The sequence below is a fragment of the Puma concolor genome, chromosome A3 (assembly GCF_028749965.1).
Source record: "Puma concolor isolate L17-30 chromosome A3, mPumCon1.1.hap2, whole genome shotgun sequence".
NCBI lineage: Eukaryota > Metazoa > Chordata > Mammalia > Carnivora > Felidae > Puma > Puma concolor.
The window spans coordinates 124,502,979-124,523,760 of record NC_141669.1 but is presented as its reverse complement, the minus strand read 5'-3'; the positions used below and the strand labels follow the sequence as shown (position 1 = coordinate 124,523,760).

At 40.2% G+C, this 20,782-nt stretch overlaps 1 protein-coding gene across 1 annotated transcript in view; it reads right to left on the bottom strand.

The window, feature by feature from the left end:
• The window catches only part of IFT52 (intraflagellar transport 52), a 33,793-nt gene extending 13,238 nt beyond the window's left edge, over nucleotides 1–20,555 (bottom strand). Inside the window, exons 1-9 of the mRNA XM_025932261.2 lie at nucleotides 20,404–20,555; nucleotides 18,531–18,655; nucleotides 17,587–17,674; nucleotides 13,855–13,984; nucleotides 13,495–13,570; nucleotides 12,335–12,406; nucleotides 6,716–6,842; nucleotides 3,649–3,735; nucleotides 992–1,060 (exon numbers count right to left, since the gene is read on the bottom strand). Of these exons, the coding sequence (XP_025788046.1) occupies nucleotides 992–1,060; nucleotides 3,649–3,735; nucleotides 6,716–6,842; nucleotides 12,335–12,406; nucleotides 13,495–13,570; nucleotides 13,855–13,984; nucleotides 17,587–17,674; nucleotides 18,531–18,655; nucleotides 20,404–20,424 (795 nt within the window). The 5' untranslated portion in view covers nucleotides 20,425–20,555. The remainder of the gene's footprint in view (nucleotides 1–991; nucleotides 1,061–3,648; nucleotides 3,736–6,715; nucleotides 6,843–12,334; nucleotides 12,407–13,494; nucleotides 13,571–13,854; nucleotides 13,985–17,586; nucleotides 17,675–18,530; nucleotides 18,656–20,403) is intronic.
• Nucleotides 20,556–20,782: the final 227 nt, after the last annotated feature.

Genomic DNA, 20,782 nt, shown 5'->3' with positions numbered 1-20,782 from the left:
ATAGCACTTCCTACACCTTTTAATTTAATAAGTAAGTATACATCTATTAATTGAGGTCTCACAATTATCCTGTGAGACAGAGAGTACAGATATTGGTGTGTCTGTGAGAGATGAGAAAACCAGGACAAGAAAGGGTTAGAAATAGCCTGCTTAATGGGGCGCCTGGGTGGCTCAGTCAGTTGAGCGTCCAACTTCGGCTCAGGTCATGGTCTCGCAGTTTGTGAGTTTGAGCCCTGTGTCGGGCTCTGTGCTGACAGCTTGGAGTCTGGAGCCTGCTTCGGATTCTGTGTCTCTCCATCTCTTGGCCCCTCCCCTGCTCATGCTCTGTGTCTCTCTGTCTCTTAATAATAAATAAATGTTAAAAAAATAAATAAAATAAATCAAAAAAGAAAGAAATAGCCTGCTTAAGGTCTGATGGCCAGAATGGAGCAGGACAGAAAAGCAGGTTTCTGGCCCCTATTTCCACGCTGGTCTCACTCTTCATCATCTGATAAATAGTATCCTAAAGGTTTTAGGACTGTTGTTCCTAAAGGCACCAAAATTATAGTTTAAAATTTAAATTCAGATGATGTTTATTCATAAAAAGTTATTTTTATATCCTTCGTATTTCTGAAAGAAGTATTTCTCTACAAATAATGATCTTGAAAGCTTGGCATATACATATAAAGAGGTTCCCATCTCAATTAATTCTATAATTCACTGATCATTTTTTTATAATGTGGTTTTCATCACCCCAGAAAGCATCACTTCTTTCCATCTGTCTTACAGATAAAGTAAGAGATACATAATCCTTTGGAGCTGGTGCTGGCAGGCTGGACCCATTTGTTCACTTAGAAGGGTTTTTTTTGTTTTTTTTTTTTCTTTAAGTAAGTTCCACGCCAAATGTGAGGCTCGGACTCATGACCTGGAGATCAATAGTCGGATGCTCTTCTGACCGAGCCAGCCAGGTGCCACTCACTTGGAAGTTTTTTAATGATTCACAGACCCCTACCTCTGGGTCCTCAGCATCAATCTGGTTTAAGTGGATGTCTCCTGTCGTGAGCCACTGGAAAACAACATCCTGGATTTAAAAAACAAACACAGAGTTACACTTGGTTATTTGAGAAAACCAAAGTGGGACTAGATAACTACATCAATTAAGAAAAAATGATAAAGGGAAAAAGACTTTACAGCAGTGATTCAAAAAAAAAAGAGTAACCACCATTCCCTTGGGAAATCATACGAATTCAAAGTTTTCCTCAATCTAATGTCACTTTTACTACTGGAAAGTGATTATTTGTCTTAGGGCACTTTCACCTCTAACCACAGGCCAACATTTATTAAAACTTGCTCATGATCAATCCCAAAACAACTCCTGTTTAAATGTGCCCATGACAGGGGCACCTGGCCAGCTCAGTCAGAAGAGCATGCAACTCTAGATCTTGGGGTCATGAGTTCGAGTCCCACGTTGGGTATAAAGATTACTTAAAAAAATAAATTAAAAACTGGGACGCCTCGGTGGCCCAATCAATTGAGCATCCAACTTCAGCTCAGGTCATGATCTCACAGTTTGTGGGTTCAAGCCCCATGTTGGGCTCTCTGCTATCAGTGCAGAACCTGTTTTGGATCCTCTGTTCCTCTCTCTCTCTGGCCTTCCCACAATCATATACTCTCTCTCAAAAATAAATAAACATTTAAAAACAAATAAATAAGGGGCACCTGGGTGGTTCAGTCGGTTGAGCGTCTGACTTTGGCTCAGGTCATGATCTCACAGTTTGTGAGTTTGAGCCCCATATCGGGCTCACTGCTGTCAGCCTGTCAGCACAGAGCCCTCTTTGGATCCTCTGTCCCCTTCTCTCTGCCCCTCCTCCGCTTGTGCTCTCCCCCCCACCAAATTATTTAAATAAATAAATAAATCACTTTAGAAAATAATTTTAAAATTATTTAAAAAAATAAATGTGCTATAAAGTAGACTGTATCGGGGCGCCTGGGTGGCTCAGTGCACTGGGCATCTGACTCTTGATTTCAGCTCAAGTCATGGTCTCACAGGGGATCTCATGGGGTCTTAGCTGGGATTGAGCTCCACGTTGGGCTCCATGCTGATGGTGCAGAGCCTGCTTGGCATTCTCTCTCTCCGCCCCTTTCCCACTCATTTTCTCTCTCTCTCACTCTCTCAAAATAAACAAACTTAAAAAAAAAAAAAGAAAGTGGACTATATCTAGATACCCCTGAAATGTGTCTAGAGACACTAGAATTTCATGTAGATTCCACAGAAACAAGATCTTAATCAATCTCTCAATCCAGTAACAGTCCTTAAAGCTGAAGGAATTTGTTCCATTAATGAAAAAGTTCAGGGGACCTCCTTCCTCTAGCAAGTGAGTCACCAGAATCACACCAATGTCCAGCTCTGGCACCCACCGTCTGTCACTCTTCACAGGACATGTTTCCACCACACAAAGCTGACAAACAACTGCAATGCCTTTACCTCATTCCCCACATCAACCAGTGACCAGTCCTGTCATAACCCCTCCTGACACCGCTCCTGCCAGCCGGCCCTTCCCCTCATTCTCGACTTCCCTACCTTCACTCATGTCAGCGTCCCTTGCTGCCTGGCTGACTCTATCAACCTCATAACTGACTCCACCTCCTCTCTCTCACCTGCCACATGCCTGACAGAAGAGTTTTTCTGAAACACAGATCTGACCGTGCTCAAGGCTGCTGGACACTCTACATGGGCTCTCCACAGCTTTCTGCAGAAAGTTCAAGTTCCTGGGCTTTACGTGTGAGGCCCTGGTTGAGCTTACTCCTCACCTCCAGGGTTGGCTCCCACCCCAATTTGGCATGCTTGAAAACATTCACCATATCCTTCCCTTCTCTTTTCTTTCTTTTTTTTTTTTTTTAATTTTTTTTTTTAACATTTATTTATTTTTGAGACAGAGAGAGACAGAGCATGAATGTGGGAGGGGCAGAGAGACAGGAGACAAAGAATCGGAAGCAGGCTCCAGGCTCTGAGCTGTCAGCCCAGAGCCCGACGCGGGGCTCAAACTCACGGACCGCGAGATCGTGACCTGAGCCGAAGTCGGATGCTCAACCAACTGAGCCACCCAGGCGCCCCTCTTTTCTTTTTTTAAAGAGGGAGACAGAGAACACCTGTGAGGGAGGGAGAAGGGTGAGAGAGAAAGAATCCTAAGCCCCATGCTCAGAGGGGAGCCCAATGTGGGGCTTGATCCCATGACCCTGGGATCATGACCCAAGCCGAAATCACTCAACTGACTGAGCTACCCAGATGCTCTTTACCTCATCCTTCTAAACATATGTCTCTGTCTCTCATGCTCTCTCTCAATGTACTATAAACTTTTTCAAAGCAGTGACTATGCCTGACTCAACTTTGTATCCTTAGTGTTAGGAACTGAGCTGAAGAGCTGTTCTCTATTTTGTTACTATCTTTTTTTTTTTAAGTTTATTTATTTCTTTTTAGTAATCTCTGCACCCACTGTGGGGCTCGAACTCACGACCCCAAGATCAGGAGTTCCATGTTCTTCTGACGGAACCAGCCAGGCACCCCTGAAGAGCTGGTTTTACATGAATAGATGAACTTAGCAGTATTTTTTTTAATGACATGAAAATCATACACATTATACATTAATGTGATGAGAGAGAAGAGCTTACCATGATTTTGCTGTTTTCTTCTTTATCCAAATATTGGTCACTGAACATGTGACAGGAGCCAAGAACTGCCAGCTTCCCCCCCTGGTTCTGTTGATGACAAAGTAGTGTCACATAGATCGTGAAATGCACCCCAAGCATCCTGGTCTCCAACAACTCATCATCAGAATCATGTGAGCAACTGTCTTATATACTAAGTGCCAATTCATATCAGGATTTTAATGGTCTAAAAATATCAACTATGACCACAACTACATTCCCACATGCTTCTCATTTTAGACACTTCCATATCCTTCTATTTGACTTTAACAAAAAAGCAATGTGAACTGGTTCTACAGTATTTTCCCAGTTAACTTGTAAACGAAGATTAGAATTTTAAAGGAAAAAAATATCCAAAAGCAACCTGTAAAGATTTAAAGATATTTTAGAGTACCAAAAGACAGTGTTTAAGATCCAAACAGAACACTAATCCACGAGCAAGAAATATTCATAAAAGAAAGAATCGGTTAATAAGAAAACACTTTAATTAGTGATTTAAAAAAAATCAAAACAAAATACTTTTGCCGATCAGATTAATAAATATGAAAAAGATGGCTATCAACAGCGTTGGTCAAGTCTCAGTGAAATAAGTTCTTTCACACATTACTGCTGAAACTGTCAAAATATGCAACACAGCAGGTAAGACTCTCTGGACAATTTTACAGTCATAATCACAAAAAGTGAGAAATCCAGATGTTCACCACAGAAGAAGTGGTTAAGAATAACAGAACTCCTCCAGTGGTGAAGTTATAGTGACACAGGGTTTTCAGTGACATGGAAGAATGCTTTTGTCATAACATTAGGTTAAAAAAAAAACAGTATACCAGACACTGTACAGTCACCCTAGTGTAAAGCCCATGAAGCAAACCAGCAAACATAAGCCAAAGCAAAATGATCAAGACATCAGTTTTGTAGTGAGAGGCATTCTTTTTTTTTCTATCATGACTGTATTTTCAATTTGTCTACAATGAGCATAAATTACTTTTGTAATGGGAAAAACAGCGCAATGTTCAAACTGCAAAACGAATGCGGTTTTTCTAGCAGCATCAGGGAATTGGCACAGCTGTAAGGTACTATGAAAGAAGGACTCTCAAGAGATACAAATAGACAAATTCTATAAATAAAACAAAATTTGCAAAACGAACTGTGAGTTGTACCACATTAAAAGCAAATGTCTCATAGGAAAAATAACACTACTGCTATAACACAACCATTGAAAACACATCAGTTACTGAGAACACGAAGTGAATCTGGTGGAAACGCACAGAAAGAATGGGGGAGCGCCGAGTGAACTCTGCTGCGATTTGAACTGACATATGTAACTAAATACAGGAAGAGGAAAGGACTTTCCTTCTTACTACTACCCACAGTTAGGCCTAGAATTTTTCTTTAATATTATTTTTTTTCCCTACCTCATTTATTTCAAATAGATTACAGATCTTCCTTTAATCCTTTTATTCTGTCCGATGGAGATCCTATGGAGATCCTACCGTTGTCTTCAGCTTCCTTTTCCAGCTTTTGCCTATAATTTGTTCCAATTAAATAAGAGTATATCTACTCAAGGACTGATTTGGTCTTTTGATATTATTGAGTCTATCCTAGTAAAACACCTAGAAAAGATCATGACAAGCTCAAGAAGGCAATGGCCCTGGGCAAGGAGACAGCACTGCTCCCCCCCTTCCACTGGTTTATCTCACAAACTTAAAAGTGACAGGCAACATCCTCTCTGAAAGATTGTATTTATAAGACAGGACTAAACACCTGTTAGGAAAACAGGCTTTAAATAGTTAGGCAATGGGCAGATGATAATCTCATGAGTTCAAGAAGAATCACCACAGTTAGCATAGAACTCTGTATCTAATAGATGCTTCATAAAAATCCACTAATTAAGCCAGGTAGAATCTCTGTGTTAAAAAATAAAAAAATAATTATAGTTCTGGTATTACACTACCAGAGGCCCCTTAAGACAGTGTCTCATTACTTTTGTGCCTACTAAGTGACAGTTTATGTAGACCAATTATTTCCACATCTTAAATCATTTAATACTTTAATTTTAAAGAAATATTTCCAGTTTTTTGGGAGAGAATAACAACCATAATAACTATTTTGAATTTTGTCTAAATATCACTTTCAAACACAGCATAGATATTTATTTACTTTCTAATAAAATGAGGTCAGAGCTTTTAAATATGGCAGGGAAAAATACCTAAATCCCACAAAGAAAAATAGGATATGAGGAACTAAAGAAAAACTGGGAGGTCAGCTGGTGATTGGTAGACAAATAAAGGTGAATTCAGCAAAACATGAATTAAAAGGCAGTGGTGGGGCACCTGGGTGGCTCGGTTGAATGTCTGACTTCGGCTCAGGTCATGATTTCATGGCTTGTGGGTTCAAGCCCCCCATTGGGCTCTGTGCTGACAGCTCGGAGCCTGGAGCCTGCTTCAGATTCTGTGTCTCCGTCTCTCTCTGCCCCTCCCCCACTCATGTTCTGTCTCTCTGTTTCTCAAAAATAAATATTTAAAAAAAATTTTTTTAAGGCAGTGGATAAGTGGGGTCGCAATGAGAGGGGCTATGTCCTCTGGGACTACATGCTCCCACATTTTGTGGGGTCTCCAGGATGACAACTGAGCAACTAGTCTTCTGACATGTTGCTCTGGGACAAACTAAAATAAAGGCAGCACAATTCTGTGTGTTTTGGTATAGTTTGTTAACTCAACCTTTCCCTGAATGGGTCCTCTTACACTCAGAATGACAGCCTGTAGTTACAGACGGTTATAATATAGACAGCCTCATGCTACAGTGGAATAGCTGTGGATTTAGAATGATAAGAGTTGGGTTTAAGTCTTGACTCCATCGATTATTGGACGATCTGCTACTTCCCCATAAGGAAAGTATAGTTAATTGAAGTACTACCTCACAGGGCTGTTGTAAAGACCAATGAGAAAATACATGAAACCCCTCTGGAAATAGTAGTTTTTATTATTTCAATAATAAAAATAACATATCCACCCATATCTAAGAAAGGCTGTACCTTCGAGTGATAGAAAGCCAGAATGGGTCTGTTCAGCGGGAAACAGACAGAGCCTGTGGACAGAACAGCCACTGCTGGTTTCATGACACTCAACGTGGCACCAAAAGGATAGACAAAGGTGAGAGCCCTGTAAGAAATGAAAGAAATCATCAAAATTTAAAAAAAAATGAATAAAATTTTTTTGAAGATAATCTCAGTGCTTCTTGAACAATTCAAAATCAAACATAAAATTAAAAAAAAACACGCAAAAAAAATTTTCTCTAAGCTTTAGTTTGTTAACTCAAAAACTGGTATATCTCTAGCTACTGGTTTAATAAAGTATTTAAAAATATATCAATGTAAATTAACAACTTCTAATTGTATGTCTAAATGACTGTAACTAGAAGAACTAAAGAAATCCCTATGGAGGAGGAGGAGGAAGAGGAGTCTCATCTAAGAGCTGAACTAGAGCTATACATGAGCTTGCTCTGTGTGACAATGTCTTCCAGGTAAACATTTTCCTCTTCCTTAGAGATCTGACTGGTGTTATCTCCAGGAATGAGTGGCTGTCATTAGAAGGCTGTGTTACCAGTGAGTACTTATGTGAATAAAGACCTGCTACACAGACCTGCCTTGGAGTCGTTCCCCTACTGTGTCCTAACAAGACTTAAGAGTATCTAGAGTGAATCAGTCTGACTTGAGGCAATGTACTCCTAGAAAGGGTATAGGATGGTGGAGGAGGGGGGGAGGGGAGGGTAAGGGTGGGATGCAGACCCTGCAGTATGGACAACCCCTGCAGGAGGGGTTAAGGTTTTACTGAAAGTAAGATGGAGCTCTGTAAAGATAGTTATTTGAAGGAAGTGCTCTCAGAATGGAGAGCAACAGGAATCTTATAATAAAGCATAAAGTTAGAAATCGGCAGGGGGTGGGGGGAAGCACCCATGAAGAGCTCCCTATAAAGATAACGTTAATTTTCCTTTCTCTTAGACCAAGCTAAAAGAATTTTCTTTTTAGCTTAAGTTCACAATGATTTCCTGCTAGTGTTAAGTCTTCCCCTCCCTTCAGTCAAGTCTCACCTATCCCTCTGACTTCTGCGTCATATTGTGGGTGAGAAGTGGCACCTGCCCCACATTCTCCATTCTCCCCTTTTCATCCCTACCCAAGCAGTAGCCCAGGGAAGGGGACCATAGGCCATGAATCCTAGGCCAGAAGCAGAAATAAATGAACAGTTGCCGGGGCGCCTGGGTGGCTCAGTCGGTTAAGCGTCCGACTTCGGCTCAGGTCATGATCTCGTGGTCCGTGAGTTCGAGCCCCGCGTCGGGCTCTGGGCTGATGGCCCAGAGCCTGGAGCCTGCTTCCGATTCTGTGTCTCCCTCTCTCTCTGTCCCTCCTCCACTCATGCTCTGTCTCTCTATGTCTCAAAAATAAATAAACGTTAAAAAAAAATTTTTTTAAATGAATAGTTGCCATGCAGGAAGAAAAGGGATGTGGGGAAAATGGTTACATGGATGTCGGTGCATATCCTTGCCCCACACTTTCCCCAAACGCACTCTAAGGAGATGATTCTCAAGGAGGAAGGGAGAACGGACACTTGAGTCATATGATGAAAACTGTCAGCTATTATTTATACTCCTCTATTTCTTTTATTATTACTAAGAAATCAATCAGACTGACATTTTGATAAGACTTTGAGCATAAGGCTATACACCCATGCAAAAAACAAAAACAGGACTTTTCCAAACCACACACGAATGAGTAAGATTAGCAGACTGAATAACTGGGAAAGTGTATTCCCAACTTTAAATGTAAGGCCTTAGGGCCTTATATGTAGAGGTCCTAAGGTGGGAATGAACGTCGTGTATTTAAGGAATTGAAACAAAGCCAGTGAGGCTACGGCTGAGAGAAGGGAAAAGGGACATGATAGAATATGGGCAAAATGAGAACCTGAGACTCCAATAGGTCAAGATATCTCCAAACATAAAGCACAACTAGTTCTCCACATTTCAAAGCCTGCCCAGAAAGTGCTGCTTCCAGGATGACCCAGAAAATAACCAACAAGCCCTCTGCCCTTCACAACTACTGAGGACATAATAATGCAACAGCAGGTAAGATACTATGTCATGTGCCTTACCAAGCACTTCTACAAGTATGGCCTCACTGGATTTTCCCAACAACTTTGTAAGATTCATGTTGTCTCCATTACACAGACATGGGAACAGAAGCTAAGAGTAACGTGCTTGGGTCACCTTGCAAGTAAGACACAAAAATAAAAATTTCTACCTCCAAGTCCAAGTGCTTTTACCTACACCAACTGGATAAGCTGACACAAAGCTTAAGAATTAGATTATGATCGGGACACCTGGGTGGCTCAGTCAGTTGAGCATCTGACTTTGGCTTAGGTCATGATCTCACAGTTTGTGAGTTTGAGCCCCGCATCGGGGCTAGCTGTTGTCAGTCTGTCAATGCAGAGCCCACTTCAGATCTTCTGTCTCCCCCTCTCTCTCTGCCCCTCCCCTGCACAGTGAAGGAAACAATCAGCAAAACTAAAAGCCAATGGAATGGGAGAAGATATTTGCAAACGACATATCAGATAAAAGGTTACTATCCAAAATCTATAAACTCAACACCCAAAAAACAAATAATCCAGTAGAGAAATGGGCAAAAGACATGAATAGACACTTTTCCAATGAAGACATCCAGATGGCTAACAGACACATGAAAAGATGCTCAACATTACTCATCATCAGGGAAATACAAATCAAAACCACAATGAGAGACCACTTCACACCTGTCAGAATGGCTAACATTAACAAGTCAGGCAACAACAGATGTTGGCGAGGATGTGGAGAAAGAGGATCTCTTTTGCACTGCTGGTGGGAATGCAAACTGGTGCAGCCACTCTGGAAAACAGTATGCAGGTTCCTCAAAAAATTAAAAATAGAACTACCCTACAACCCAGCAATTGCACTACTAGGTATTTTTCCAAAGTATACAGGCGTGCTGTTTCGAAGGGACACATGCACCACAATGTTTATAGTAGCACTACTGACAATAGCCAAAGTACAGAAAGAGCCCAAATGTCTGTCGGCTGATGAATGCATAAAGATATGGTAAGTATATACAATGGAATATTACTCGACAATATAAAAGAATGAGATCTTGCCATTTGCAACAACATGGATGGAACCAGAGTGCATTACGCTAAGTGAAATTGGTCAGTCAGAGAAAGACAAATATCATATGACTTAACTCATATGTGGAATTTAAGACACAAAACAGATGAACATAGGGGCGCCTGGGTGGCTCAGTCGATTAAGTGTCTGACTTCAGCTCAGGTCATGATCTCACGGTTCGTGAGTTTGAGCCCCATGTTGGGCTCTGTGCTGACAGCTCAGAGCCTGGAGCCTGCTTCAGATTCTGTATCTCCCTCTCTGTCTGCCCCCCTCCCACTCATGCTCTGTCTCTCTCACTCTCAAAAATAAATAAACATTTAAAAAAAAATTTAAAAAAGAAAAAAAACACATGAGCATAAAGGAAGGGAAGCAAAAATAATATAAAAACAGGGAGGGCGACAAAACATAAGAGACTCTTAAATACAGAGAACAAACGGAGGGTTGGTTGCTAGAGGGATTTTGGGTGGGGGGACAGGCTAAATGGGCAAGGGGCATTAAGGAGGATACTTGTTAGGATGAGCACTGGGTGTTATATGTAGGTGATGAATTACTGGATTCTACTCCTGAATTTATTGTACTATATGTTAACTAACTTGGACACAAATTTAAAAAAATTAGATTATGGTTCTTGAATATCAATAATATTAACTCTATGATATATATTGCCATACGTTTTTCCCCTTTACGACTTTACCTTGGTTTTATCCTAAGAAAGATCTTCCCTACTCTAAGATTATAAAATATTCACCCATACTTTTTTCTTAGTACTTTTATGGTTTTATATTTTTAACATTTAAAATTTTAATCCATCTGAAATATATGAGTGTGTTGTGAAAATGGAAATATTTTGTCAAATGGTTACCCACAATTGTGCTATCCATTCTCCAATAGTTTGTAACGTCACTTTACTATAAACTAATAATTCCCACCTCTCATATATATTGAGTCTGATTCTAATTTATTTATTTTTCACTATTTCTGTGTTAGTACCACATTATTTTAATCACTAGAGTTTTATAATATGCTTTAACTCCATAAAATGTTCAAGTCCTATGGGGTGAAATACCTCAAAATAGAAAGGTAAACTGGAAAAAATATCTGCAACACAGGGAAGTCTTATAAATGCATAAGAAAAGACAAACCATCACAATAAAAATGGGCATAAAGTAGTGAAGAGGAAATTCACAGAAGAAATGCAATCAGCCAAAAGATTTTAAAGGTCATCCTACTCAGTAATAATCAAAGAAATGCAAATTAAAAGAAAGAGATATCGCCTTCACTAGAATACTGCAAGCTGGCAAGAGAGGAAAAAGGAGCACGTTCATAGGGACAATAAGTGCTATAAACTACCTGGAGGGCAATTTACCAAAGTATCACATTTGGCAATGCATCAATTGGAAAACGCTTGACCCAGAGATTCTAAAGCTATGAATCTAGCCTTACTAAAATATCTGTATAAGTGCACAAAAATTGTACATACAAAGACATTCACCAAGTGCTTCATTTATAGTAACAAGTATAAAATTCTGTTTGTAATATCAACATGGAGCAGAAGTTCAGAGTATAGGCCATGGAGCAGAAGTTTAAAACTAAGTTCTGACACTTATTAGTCAAGTGAGCTTGGGCAATTAACCTCTCTGGTATCTCGTCTATAATCTTAGTGTGTTGTGATGATTAGAAAGAGGTAAAAATTCCTGTCACAGAGTAAGTGTTCAATATGTGTTAGGTTTAACTATTAAAACAAAATATCACCAGGGCTCCGGACTGGCTCAGTCAAAAGACCATGAAACTCTTGATCTTAGGGTCATGAGTTCAAGCCCCACGTTGGGGTAGAGATTAAGTAAAAACTTTAAAATAAATAAATGAATACATAAATACATAAAGCAAAATGTCATAAATGACCTAAATGTTCAGTAATAGGAGATTGGTTAGATAACTTAGAATAACTCAAATTTAATCTAGTCATTAAAAGGATATGGTACCTATCTGTATTTTTATATATGAAAAAAATCTAGAAATCTAAATACCATAGTATTAAGAATAATTGTCTTGGGGCGCCTGGGTGGCTCAGTCGGTTGAGCGTCCGACTTCAGCTCAGGTCACGATCTCGCAGTTTGTGAGTTCGAGCCCCGCATCGGGCTCTGTGCTGACAGCTCGGAGCCTGGTGCCTGCTTCGGATTCTGTGTCTCCCTCTCTCTGCCCCTCCCCCACCCACACTCTGTCTCTCTCTCCTTCAAAAATAAATAAACATTAAAAAAAATTAAAAAAAAAGAATAATTATCTTTGGGGAAAGGAGCATACATTTACAAAGTGGAGGGCTTCTATTTTCTTCCTTTGAACTATTCACATTGGTTTTTTTGGTAAGAATGACTTTTGTAATCAGAAATGAAAACTCTTCACTTGAAAAAGAAAACTCTTTAAAATGATAAATACATCCTCTTTAGGTAGCCTCAGAAAACACACTCACTGGGCATTGTTTCCACTGCTCTCCTCGTCAATGATTCCAGGCACAGCCTTCCCTGCAGCTCGGCTGATTTCCCTTGAAGAAAAAAAATCTAGTGAACAAAAAATTTTTAGAATTTCACACCCTATTCATTAATAATAAGTATGAATGAACTGCAAGCATTTTTCAGACTTGTTCAAAATGTAATTCTTGAAACTTAAATAAAGGTACATTTATACACCTACACCACTTTGTGTAGCTTGCAAAAGTTAACATTAAAATATGAGAATCAGTTCTTTCTTGACTCCTGAGGGAAGGATCAATATACTAGACCACATTCTAGACTAGACCCACATTCTAGTCCTATATTCTAGACTCCATATCATCAGACTCAGCAGAGTGCCTGGCATGTAGCGAATTCAAGCGTGGAATGAAAATTTTTGAATATAGGGAAAAGCTCACAGAGGCCACCTGATGGTGTTCCTCTCATGCATTCATCTCCCACTTCGCCAAATCCCCTAATTTATCCTCTAAGATCCAGTAAATCAGAAAAAAAATTAACTTCATCCCAGGCTCCAGGGGTAGAGAATATGACCTCACCATACCATCAGGGTATTCTATGTCTCCTGCCACAGTGACCAGTTCAGGATGGGCATTTGGCCTAGGCCAGCTCCACCAGAGCAAATTACAGGACTACTCTTGCTGGGAACGCTGTGACCAAGACAGGCTCTCATGATGTGGCGTGCGGATATAAATTTGGGAACTGCTAAAACTATTGAGCCCACACACAAAGGAGAGCAACGCCAAGAGAACTGGAGAGCAATGGACCTGGAGCCCGACAACATCATGAATTTTCAATCCACACCCTAACCCTGCCCTATTTCTGGGCTTTTCAATGACATGAATCAGTAAAGTCTCTTTATTGTTTAATCCCATTTGAATAGGGTTTTCTGTGCTTATAGCTGAATGCATTCTAACTGACAAAAAGGTGAATGTGCAATAAGGTTTCAAAAGATGGGAGGAATATAACTTGAGGAATGAGAAGTAATATAATAAAATAAGTTACAATATGGTGAAATAAAACAAAAAGGCAAGAAAGAAGGGCCAGCGAAAAGAATGTGTGAGAAGAGAGGAGAGAAGATAGGAATTATTTGTAAAAACATTTCTGCTTTCAACATGCTTACCTATTCAAGACTCCATTGGAAACCAGAGCTTCTTTAGGATGGAAATACTTATAATATACATTTCTAACCACAGCATCTTTAAAGGGCAAAGAGAGGAAGTTGCACCTTAATTAGAAATAGGGTTGATATTAGATGAATACAAACTTGACCTGTAAGAAACCCTGGAACTCTGTTGCAATTCCTTCCACTTTATAAATGGAAAAAGCCTAGCCCCAGAAGGCTGAGACCGCCACTGAGATCAGAATGCCGGACCATGCACCCTCAGCCCAGGGCTCTTCCCATTGTACTATTAGGTCCAGAGGACTACAGTATGTATAATAAATAGGAAATGGCTACCTCTACTAAAATGATAATAATTACCATTATTAATCATGATTCCATATTCTTCCAGGAGAAAGTTAATATTGGTGTCGTATCTGGATTCCCCACCCTCTCCTAGCATCACAAAGATATCACCACCACCATCAAGGTATTTCTTCAGGACTTCAAACTACATAAAAGAAAAAAAAAATCTATGAATATACCCCAAAGACTTCTGTCCAAAGTACTATGAAGAAAAATAAATAAATCTATGAGGCACTTAAATATAAACATCTGTAAGATATATAAAATGTACTCTCTATGTAGGATTTCAAGCTTGTTTTTAAGTACAAAGTCCCAAAATACTCAAACTGAATTGACATTTTCCACACTGACTATCTGGAAAGCAAACTCAAAGTGGAAAGTATTAGCTAAAAGAAGCTCACAGGTCATTGAGCAGCATCCCCGGTCTCAATCTACCAGATGCCAATTGCACCTACCCTCTCCTGCCAACAACCAACGATGTCTTCAGACATGGCCAAATGTCCCCTGGGGCCAGGGGAGAGTGTGTAGAAAAAAATCACCCCTGGTTGAACACTATCGCTCCAGACCATACCTTCCCCTGCCAGCCAAGGACTCAGGATGAGAGTACTGTACACCACCCCCAGGGAGCAATTCTGGTCAAGTCACTGACTGATCAAGCCCTAGTGAGAAACGCATGGCATCTGCTTATCTTCTAGGAAGCTCTCTCTTGTTTTCACAAAGCTAGAGAAGGGAGAAAAATCTAGGGCTGACCTTGCTGACCCAGCCTGAGAAAACCTGGGGTGAGTGGTCTAGACCAATAGTCCCTCAACTTTCCTCAAGCACCCCAACAGCAAATAATGTGAAAGTAAAGTATGTATATTTATATAACCATAGAACATACTCCCAAAAAGGAAAAATGTGAAGGATAATAAAGATATGACAAATATCATTTCCCCTGGCACCTCAGTGATTGATCACACACATCCCACTTTGGAAACCACTGGCCCAGCCCAGCTTTACTACAGACAAACCTTTGTACTCTTGCACACTCCCTGGATTTCCTTCTCTCTCCCAGCCCCCCAAATATAGAAGACATAGTGCAACAGTTAACATCACCAAGGGGGCTTGCTCCCAAATGAGACATAATTTCACAGATCCTGAACTCTGCACAAGACTGTGCCCTTCATGGGGATCCTACATACCTATTTAGCCTTTGTTTCAAAATGTGGAATATCAAGAGGTGCTCTAGTGTATGTATGCTCAAGCAGTAACAAACTGATATTCTTCTAGTGTTTATACACACCAAAACATTGACAATTTGAAGTACACATGTTCTTTTATAACTCATTTTTTTTAACTACATTACAGTTGAGACACTTTTTTCAATGGTGGTGGGTTATATTACCTGGGCTTTTCAATTCAGAATAATAAAGGTGTATGTAAGTGATGAGTCACTGAATTCTACTCCTGAAACCAATGTTGCATTGCATGTTAACTAAAATTTAAAAATAAAATAAAATAAAAAAGTTAAAAGTGCTTCTGCCTTTCCTTCCTACCTCGCTCCACCTCTAAAGTGAAGGCAAGGTGCCAGGAACTGGTCTGGTGTGAGAACATTTTATTAGGCTAAATATGCCTCTCAAGGGATTCTATCATTTGGAAGCCACTGCCTTCCATCTCTAAGAGCTCGAAGTAAGGTTTGACCTAGTGCCTGTTCCCTCTTGGGGAAAGGACCAGGTACCTATCTCTGACCCTCTTTCCAGATGCCCTGGCTTTCCTGACACTGCCTGCTCCTCAGCAAAACCTCCTCACGTCTCTTTGTCTTCACTAGTTGGAGAAGGGAAGTTGGGGGGGGGGGGGGGAGTAGAGGAGGAGGAGAAGGGAGGTAGTGTGTAGCGTGAGGCCACTCCAAATCAACGGGGAATATGGAATATAGTATTCCTTTGCAGGCCACTGCACACTGTGTGTACATTTCCCTCAGGCTCTCACTGGGTGGGGGCAGCTGGCCACCTCCATGTTCCTAATAGGAATTCCTGTTCCTTCTCTCAATGAACCTGATCAGTTATGTCTCTTCTCAGGTGACAAGGTGGCCTTGCAGTTGGGTCAACAAACAAAAGAACAGAAATGCTTCCCTGTAGACCTCCTCCCTATGTCCCCATCCAAAGTCAGAGCAGAAGACTGGACCACACCGGTGCCACCCTGCCACCACCTCCCTGCTCCCCACAACCCTCCCTGAGCACCAAAGCACTTTCACATCTCTGTGAGAAAGGCTCTTGCTGTGTTCTGGGGTTTCTGTTTAGTTGTGGTAAAATACACATAACGTAAAATTTACCATCTTAATTATTAAGTAGTGTTAAGTAGTGTTAAGCACATTCACATTATTTGCAACCGTCACCACAATCCATCCCTAAAACTCTTTTCATCTTGCAAAACCGAAGCTCAATACCCATTAAACAACTCCCCATTTCCCCCTCCTCGAACACTGGCTACCTCGATTTTTTTTTCTTTTAGTTTATTTATTTAAATTCAAGTTAGTTAACATACACTGTAGTACTGGTTTCAGAAGTAGAACCCAGTGATTCATCATTTACATATAACACCCAGTGCTCATCCCAGCAAGTGGCCTCCTTAAAGCCCATCACCCATTTAGCTCACCTCCCCACCCACCTCCCTCCAACAACCCTCACAGTTTGTTCTCTATCCTTAAGAGTCTCTTATGGTTTGTTTCTCTCTCTGTTTTTACCTTATTTTTCCTTCCCTTCCCCTACGTTCATGTTTTGTTTCTTAAATTCCACATATGAGTGAAATCATAGGATATTTGTCTTTCTCTGACTTATTTCCCTTAGCATAATACACTCTAGTTCTATAGAGACTGAAGATGACAGAAATGGAAAAAACATTCCATGTACATGGATTGGAAGAACAAATACTGTTAAGATGTCTATACTACCCAAAGCAATGTACACATTCAATGCAATCTCTATCAAAATACCACAATTCTAACTTTATATGAATTTGACTACTCTAGGTATGTCGTATAAATGGCATCATACAGTACTGGTCTTTTTGTAACTGGCTTATTTCATTTAGCCTAACATCCTCAATATTCACCCATGGTGTAGCATGTATCAGAATTGCCTCTCTTTTTAAGGCTGAATAGTAATTTATCACATGTATGCCACATTTTGTTTATCCATTCATCTGTTGGTAGACTTAGGTTGCTTCTGCCTGTTGGCTATTGTGAACAATGCTGCTTTAGACATGAATGCACAAATAGCTCTTTGAGATTCTGCTTTCAATTTTTTTGGATATATATCTAGAAGTAGGATTGCTGGATCATATGATAATTCTATTTTTAATTGTTGAGGCACTGCCATGCTGTTTTCCATAATGGCTGTGCCATTTTACCTTTTCATCAACAGTGCACATGGGTTCCAATTTCTCTACATTTTTACCAATACTTGTGTTCTGGGTTTTATGTTTGTCTACTCTATGAAATAGAATTAAAAACAGCTTAAATTTAAAAGGAATTTTCCTATTTTCAAATGTGGCAAACAAGTATGGCTAGTATTTAATTAGCCTCAACTATGTGTCTGGCACTTTATATGCATTATCTCAGTTAATGATCACAACAACTCCACGATGAAAAAAGAGATGAAAGTGATTACCTTAAGGTGATACAGTGTATGGTGAAGTGGGATTCATATCCGGAATTTCAGAGCTCATGTGCCAACCATCTCATTGTATTTCTTCTTTTTGGATATTACTTACCTCAGCTGCAGTAAATTTTTCCCTTGGCCCAGCTGTAATCCACAGTTTCACCCCAATTAGCTTCTCAGATGTGATTTCATCTTTTAAACTAGAAATAGGATTTTTAAAGTATTAGATCCATAATTTAAAGCAATTTATGAATTACTCTAGCCTCTAGAATGTATGGAACCAGAGGCCACAGAGGCCCAGAGATGAAGGGATTTAGAGGTATCAGGTACAGCCTCTCTCCCAAAGTGAGAATCCCCTCTACAGGCTTGTCTGAGATCAGCCTCTCCTCAAATACTTCCCCTAGGCCAAGATGCCCAAATTAAACATACAAGAGTATAAAGAGTCCTCCAACTACCAATTCAATCAACTCTACATTAGTTTGTAGAATTACATAGCCTTACCCATTAAGAAAAACCATTTACACACACAACAAAGGCAGAGAGGAATTCTCATCTTTCCTTTCCCTAAACTGAAGTATTGCCCGAAGTTAAAATATGGAGAAAGCCTCTAACCTCTTAAAAAGTTGTGTATGTATAATTAGAATAATTATTTGATTTGTGATTTGGGGGACAACTTAATATACTAATTGCCAACTTTAAAAAAATATGTTTTTATAATAATTTATTTACTTTTTTTTTTTGAGAGGCAGCGAGCAAGCAGAGGAGAGGGGCAGAGGGAGAGAGAGAATCTCAAGTAGATTCCACGCTCAGTGAGGGGCCCAACGTAGGGCTCAATCCCATGACCCTGGGGTCATGACTGGAGTCGAAATCAGGAGTTGGACGCTCAACCAACTGAGCCACCCAGGCGCCTCTATAATCAATTTATTTACTTCTGAATGTTCTTCATATTGAATTTCTCCTGCCAAAACAACCTCTTACATAAGAAAGTAAAGACTTTCCAATATTACCAGCAGGCTATTGTCATTACTTAGAAAGGAAAACAATATATATGGTCACCTCTGAATCTTCCAATTACTCCGAAGTCTTTTCTGCATGGATTTATAGCCATTGTTGGTGGTAAATACTTCTTTTTTGTACGCATTGAAAAGAATGGTGCTCCGAAGCTCTTTCTCCATGGTTACCTTATGGAAAAAAGAAGAGATCAGAAAAAATGAAACAATAAACAATATTCCAAAAGACCATAAATGGAAAAAATAGTCTTCTTCTAATTTATCAAGAGAGGAAATACAGCTGCAACCTAGTTATCAAATCCCTACAATTCTCAAAGATTGAGAGTGAAATGCATACTCACAGCCGCAGAAATCTGAGGCTATCTCTGGCTTTTGCTTCCTGTCTCTGGCCCTGGCCTTCCCACCAGCCTATTCTCAGGACCCTGCCCTGCCATCACCCTACCTTTATGCCCTGAGACCATGATGCCCACCTGATTTCTGACTGCTAACTACTGTTAAGTGTGGGGTATAGCCCTTCAGATTCTTTATTTTTTTAATGTTTATTTATTTATTTTGAGAGAAAAAGAGAGCATGAGGGAGGGAGGGGCAGAGAGAAAGGGAGAGAGAATCCCAAACAGGCTCCAAACTGCAGGGCCCCATGTGGGGCTTGAATTCACTAACCATGAGATCATGATCTGTGCTGAAATCAAGAGCTGGACGCTTAACTGACTGAACCACCCACGCGCCCCTGGTTTAATATTTTTCTAACTGACATTAATTACTTTCATAGATTTACCTGTCTTTAGACTTAGCTTCTAGTAGCTTTTTTGGTTTGGCTTGGCGGAATTTTGGAAGCCAAACAGAGGTTTTAAATTTTTTGGAGTCAATAGTATTTATCTTTTTCTTTCTAGCTTTTGGATTACATGACATATTTAGAAAAAATTTTTTTTTGCTGTGCTAAGTTTACAAATACAATGCTTTCTTCCAGTACTTTGTTATGTGTTTAAGTTAAATTTGGTCTGTTTGGAATTTATTTGGGTGATCAAAATAAGCTTCATTACTGTTTTTTTTTTTTTAATTACAATAAAGCTGCCTGACATCAAACCATCTTCTTAATGCTGATTTGAAATATCCCTTGACTACATAATAAATCTCTAGAAGTATTTGTATTTGGATCTATTCTGAATTCCATTATTTTCTATCTGCATGTAAGTTCCTGCTCATTTCTATACTATTTTAATTATTATAACTTTATAATGTTATAATATCTGGTGGTGCTGGAGAACTAATCCTCACTAACTTTTTAGAATTTTCCTGGCTAGTCTCATATTTTTTCTTCCAATTGAACTTTAAAATCATTTTGTAAGCTCAACAAAAACAAACCTCATGATTACAGCACCACTATCTTTCCATGTTCCAACCATCCTTGTACACTATTGTTTTCCCAATGTGTACATACAATACCCTATCCAGCCTTTCTCAGTTAACTAAAAGTCTCCATGGTTAGGATAGTGGCTGCATGATCTAGTGCATGATTATGCCCTAATGAACTCCACCACTGCTTTCATGAACATCTTTTCAATTATTTCGCCTTCACAAACCCTATTGGAATTTATACACGTCTGTCTTTGCCGTTATTTTTGCTGTAGGACAAATTCCCAACAATTTCCTAGGATTCCTAGGAAAACGGGGTGAGACAATGCTCTCTGATACTCAGCAAGAGAACTAAACAGCACAGCCACAGGCAACGGAGATTCGAATGCAGTCCGAAGTTCGGAATCCGGGCCTGTATCTGCGGCCTCAGTTTACTTTATCTCATAAGACCTCGATTTTCCACAAGACTGGTCCAGAGGCCCCAGGAACAGGCCGGCGAGGCCCCCGCCAGCTCCCAGGACGCTACAACGGCCATGCCGGCCCATCACAGTCGGAGCCCTTCTTACCTGAGGCCCAGTGACCACCATCTTCACCTGACACCGCCCAGCATCCTGCGGCCAGGTATCCAAGGCCGCTTAGCAACGGCGTAGGCGAGGCAGCGCGCTGGGGAGGCGTGCACTGCGGCGTGGACCTACCTCCGCAGCAACGTGATGACGACAGAACGGAAGACGCCATTTCGCCTTGAGCGTCACGGGGCTGGAGGTCAGGGGGCGGAGCTAATATGGGACTGTACCATTACATTGGTTGAGGGGTAAACCCAAACAGAACGTGAATTAACTTTAGGCCAAAAATAAACCCATCTCGTTTCGTACTTTAATATCAAGTATTATTGGAGACTGATATAAGTAGTAGGACCCTGGGGCCCAAACTTCGCTCCACCCTGAG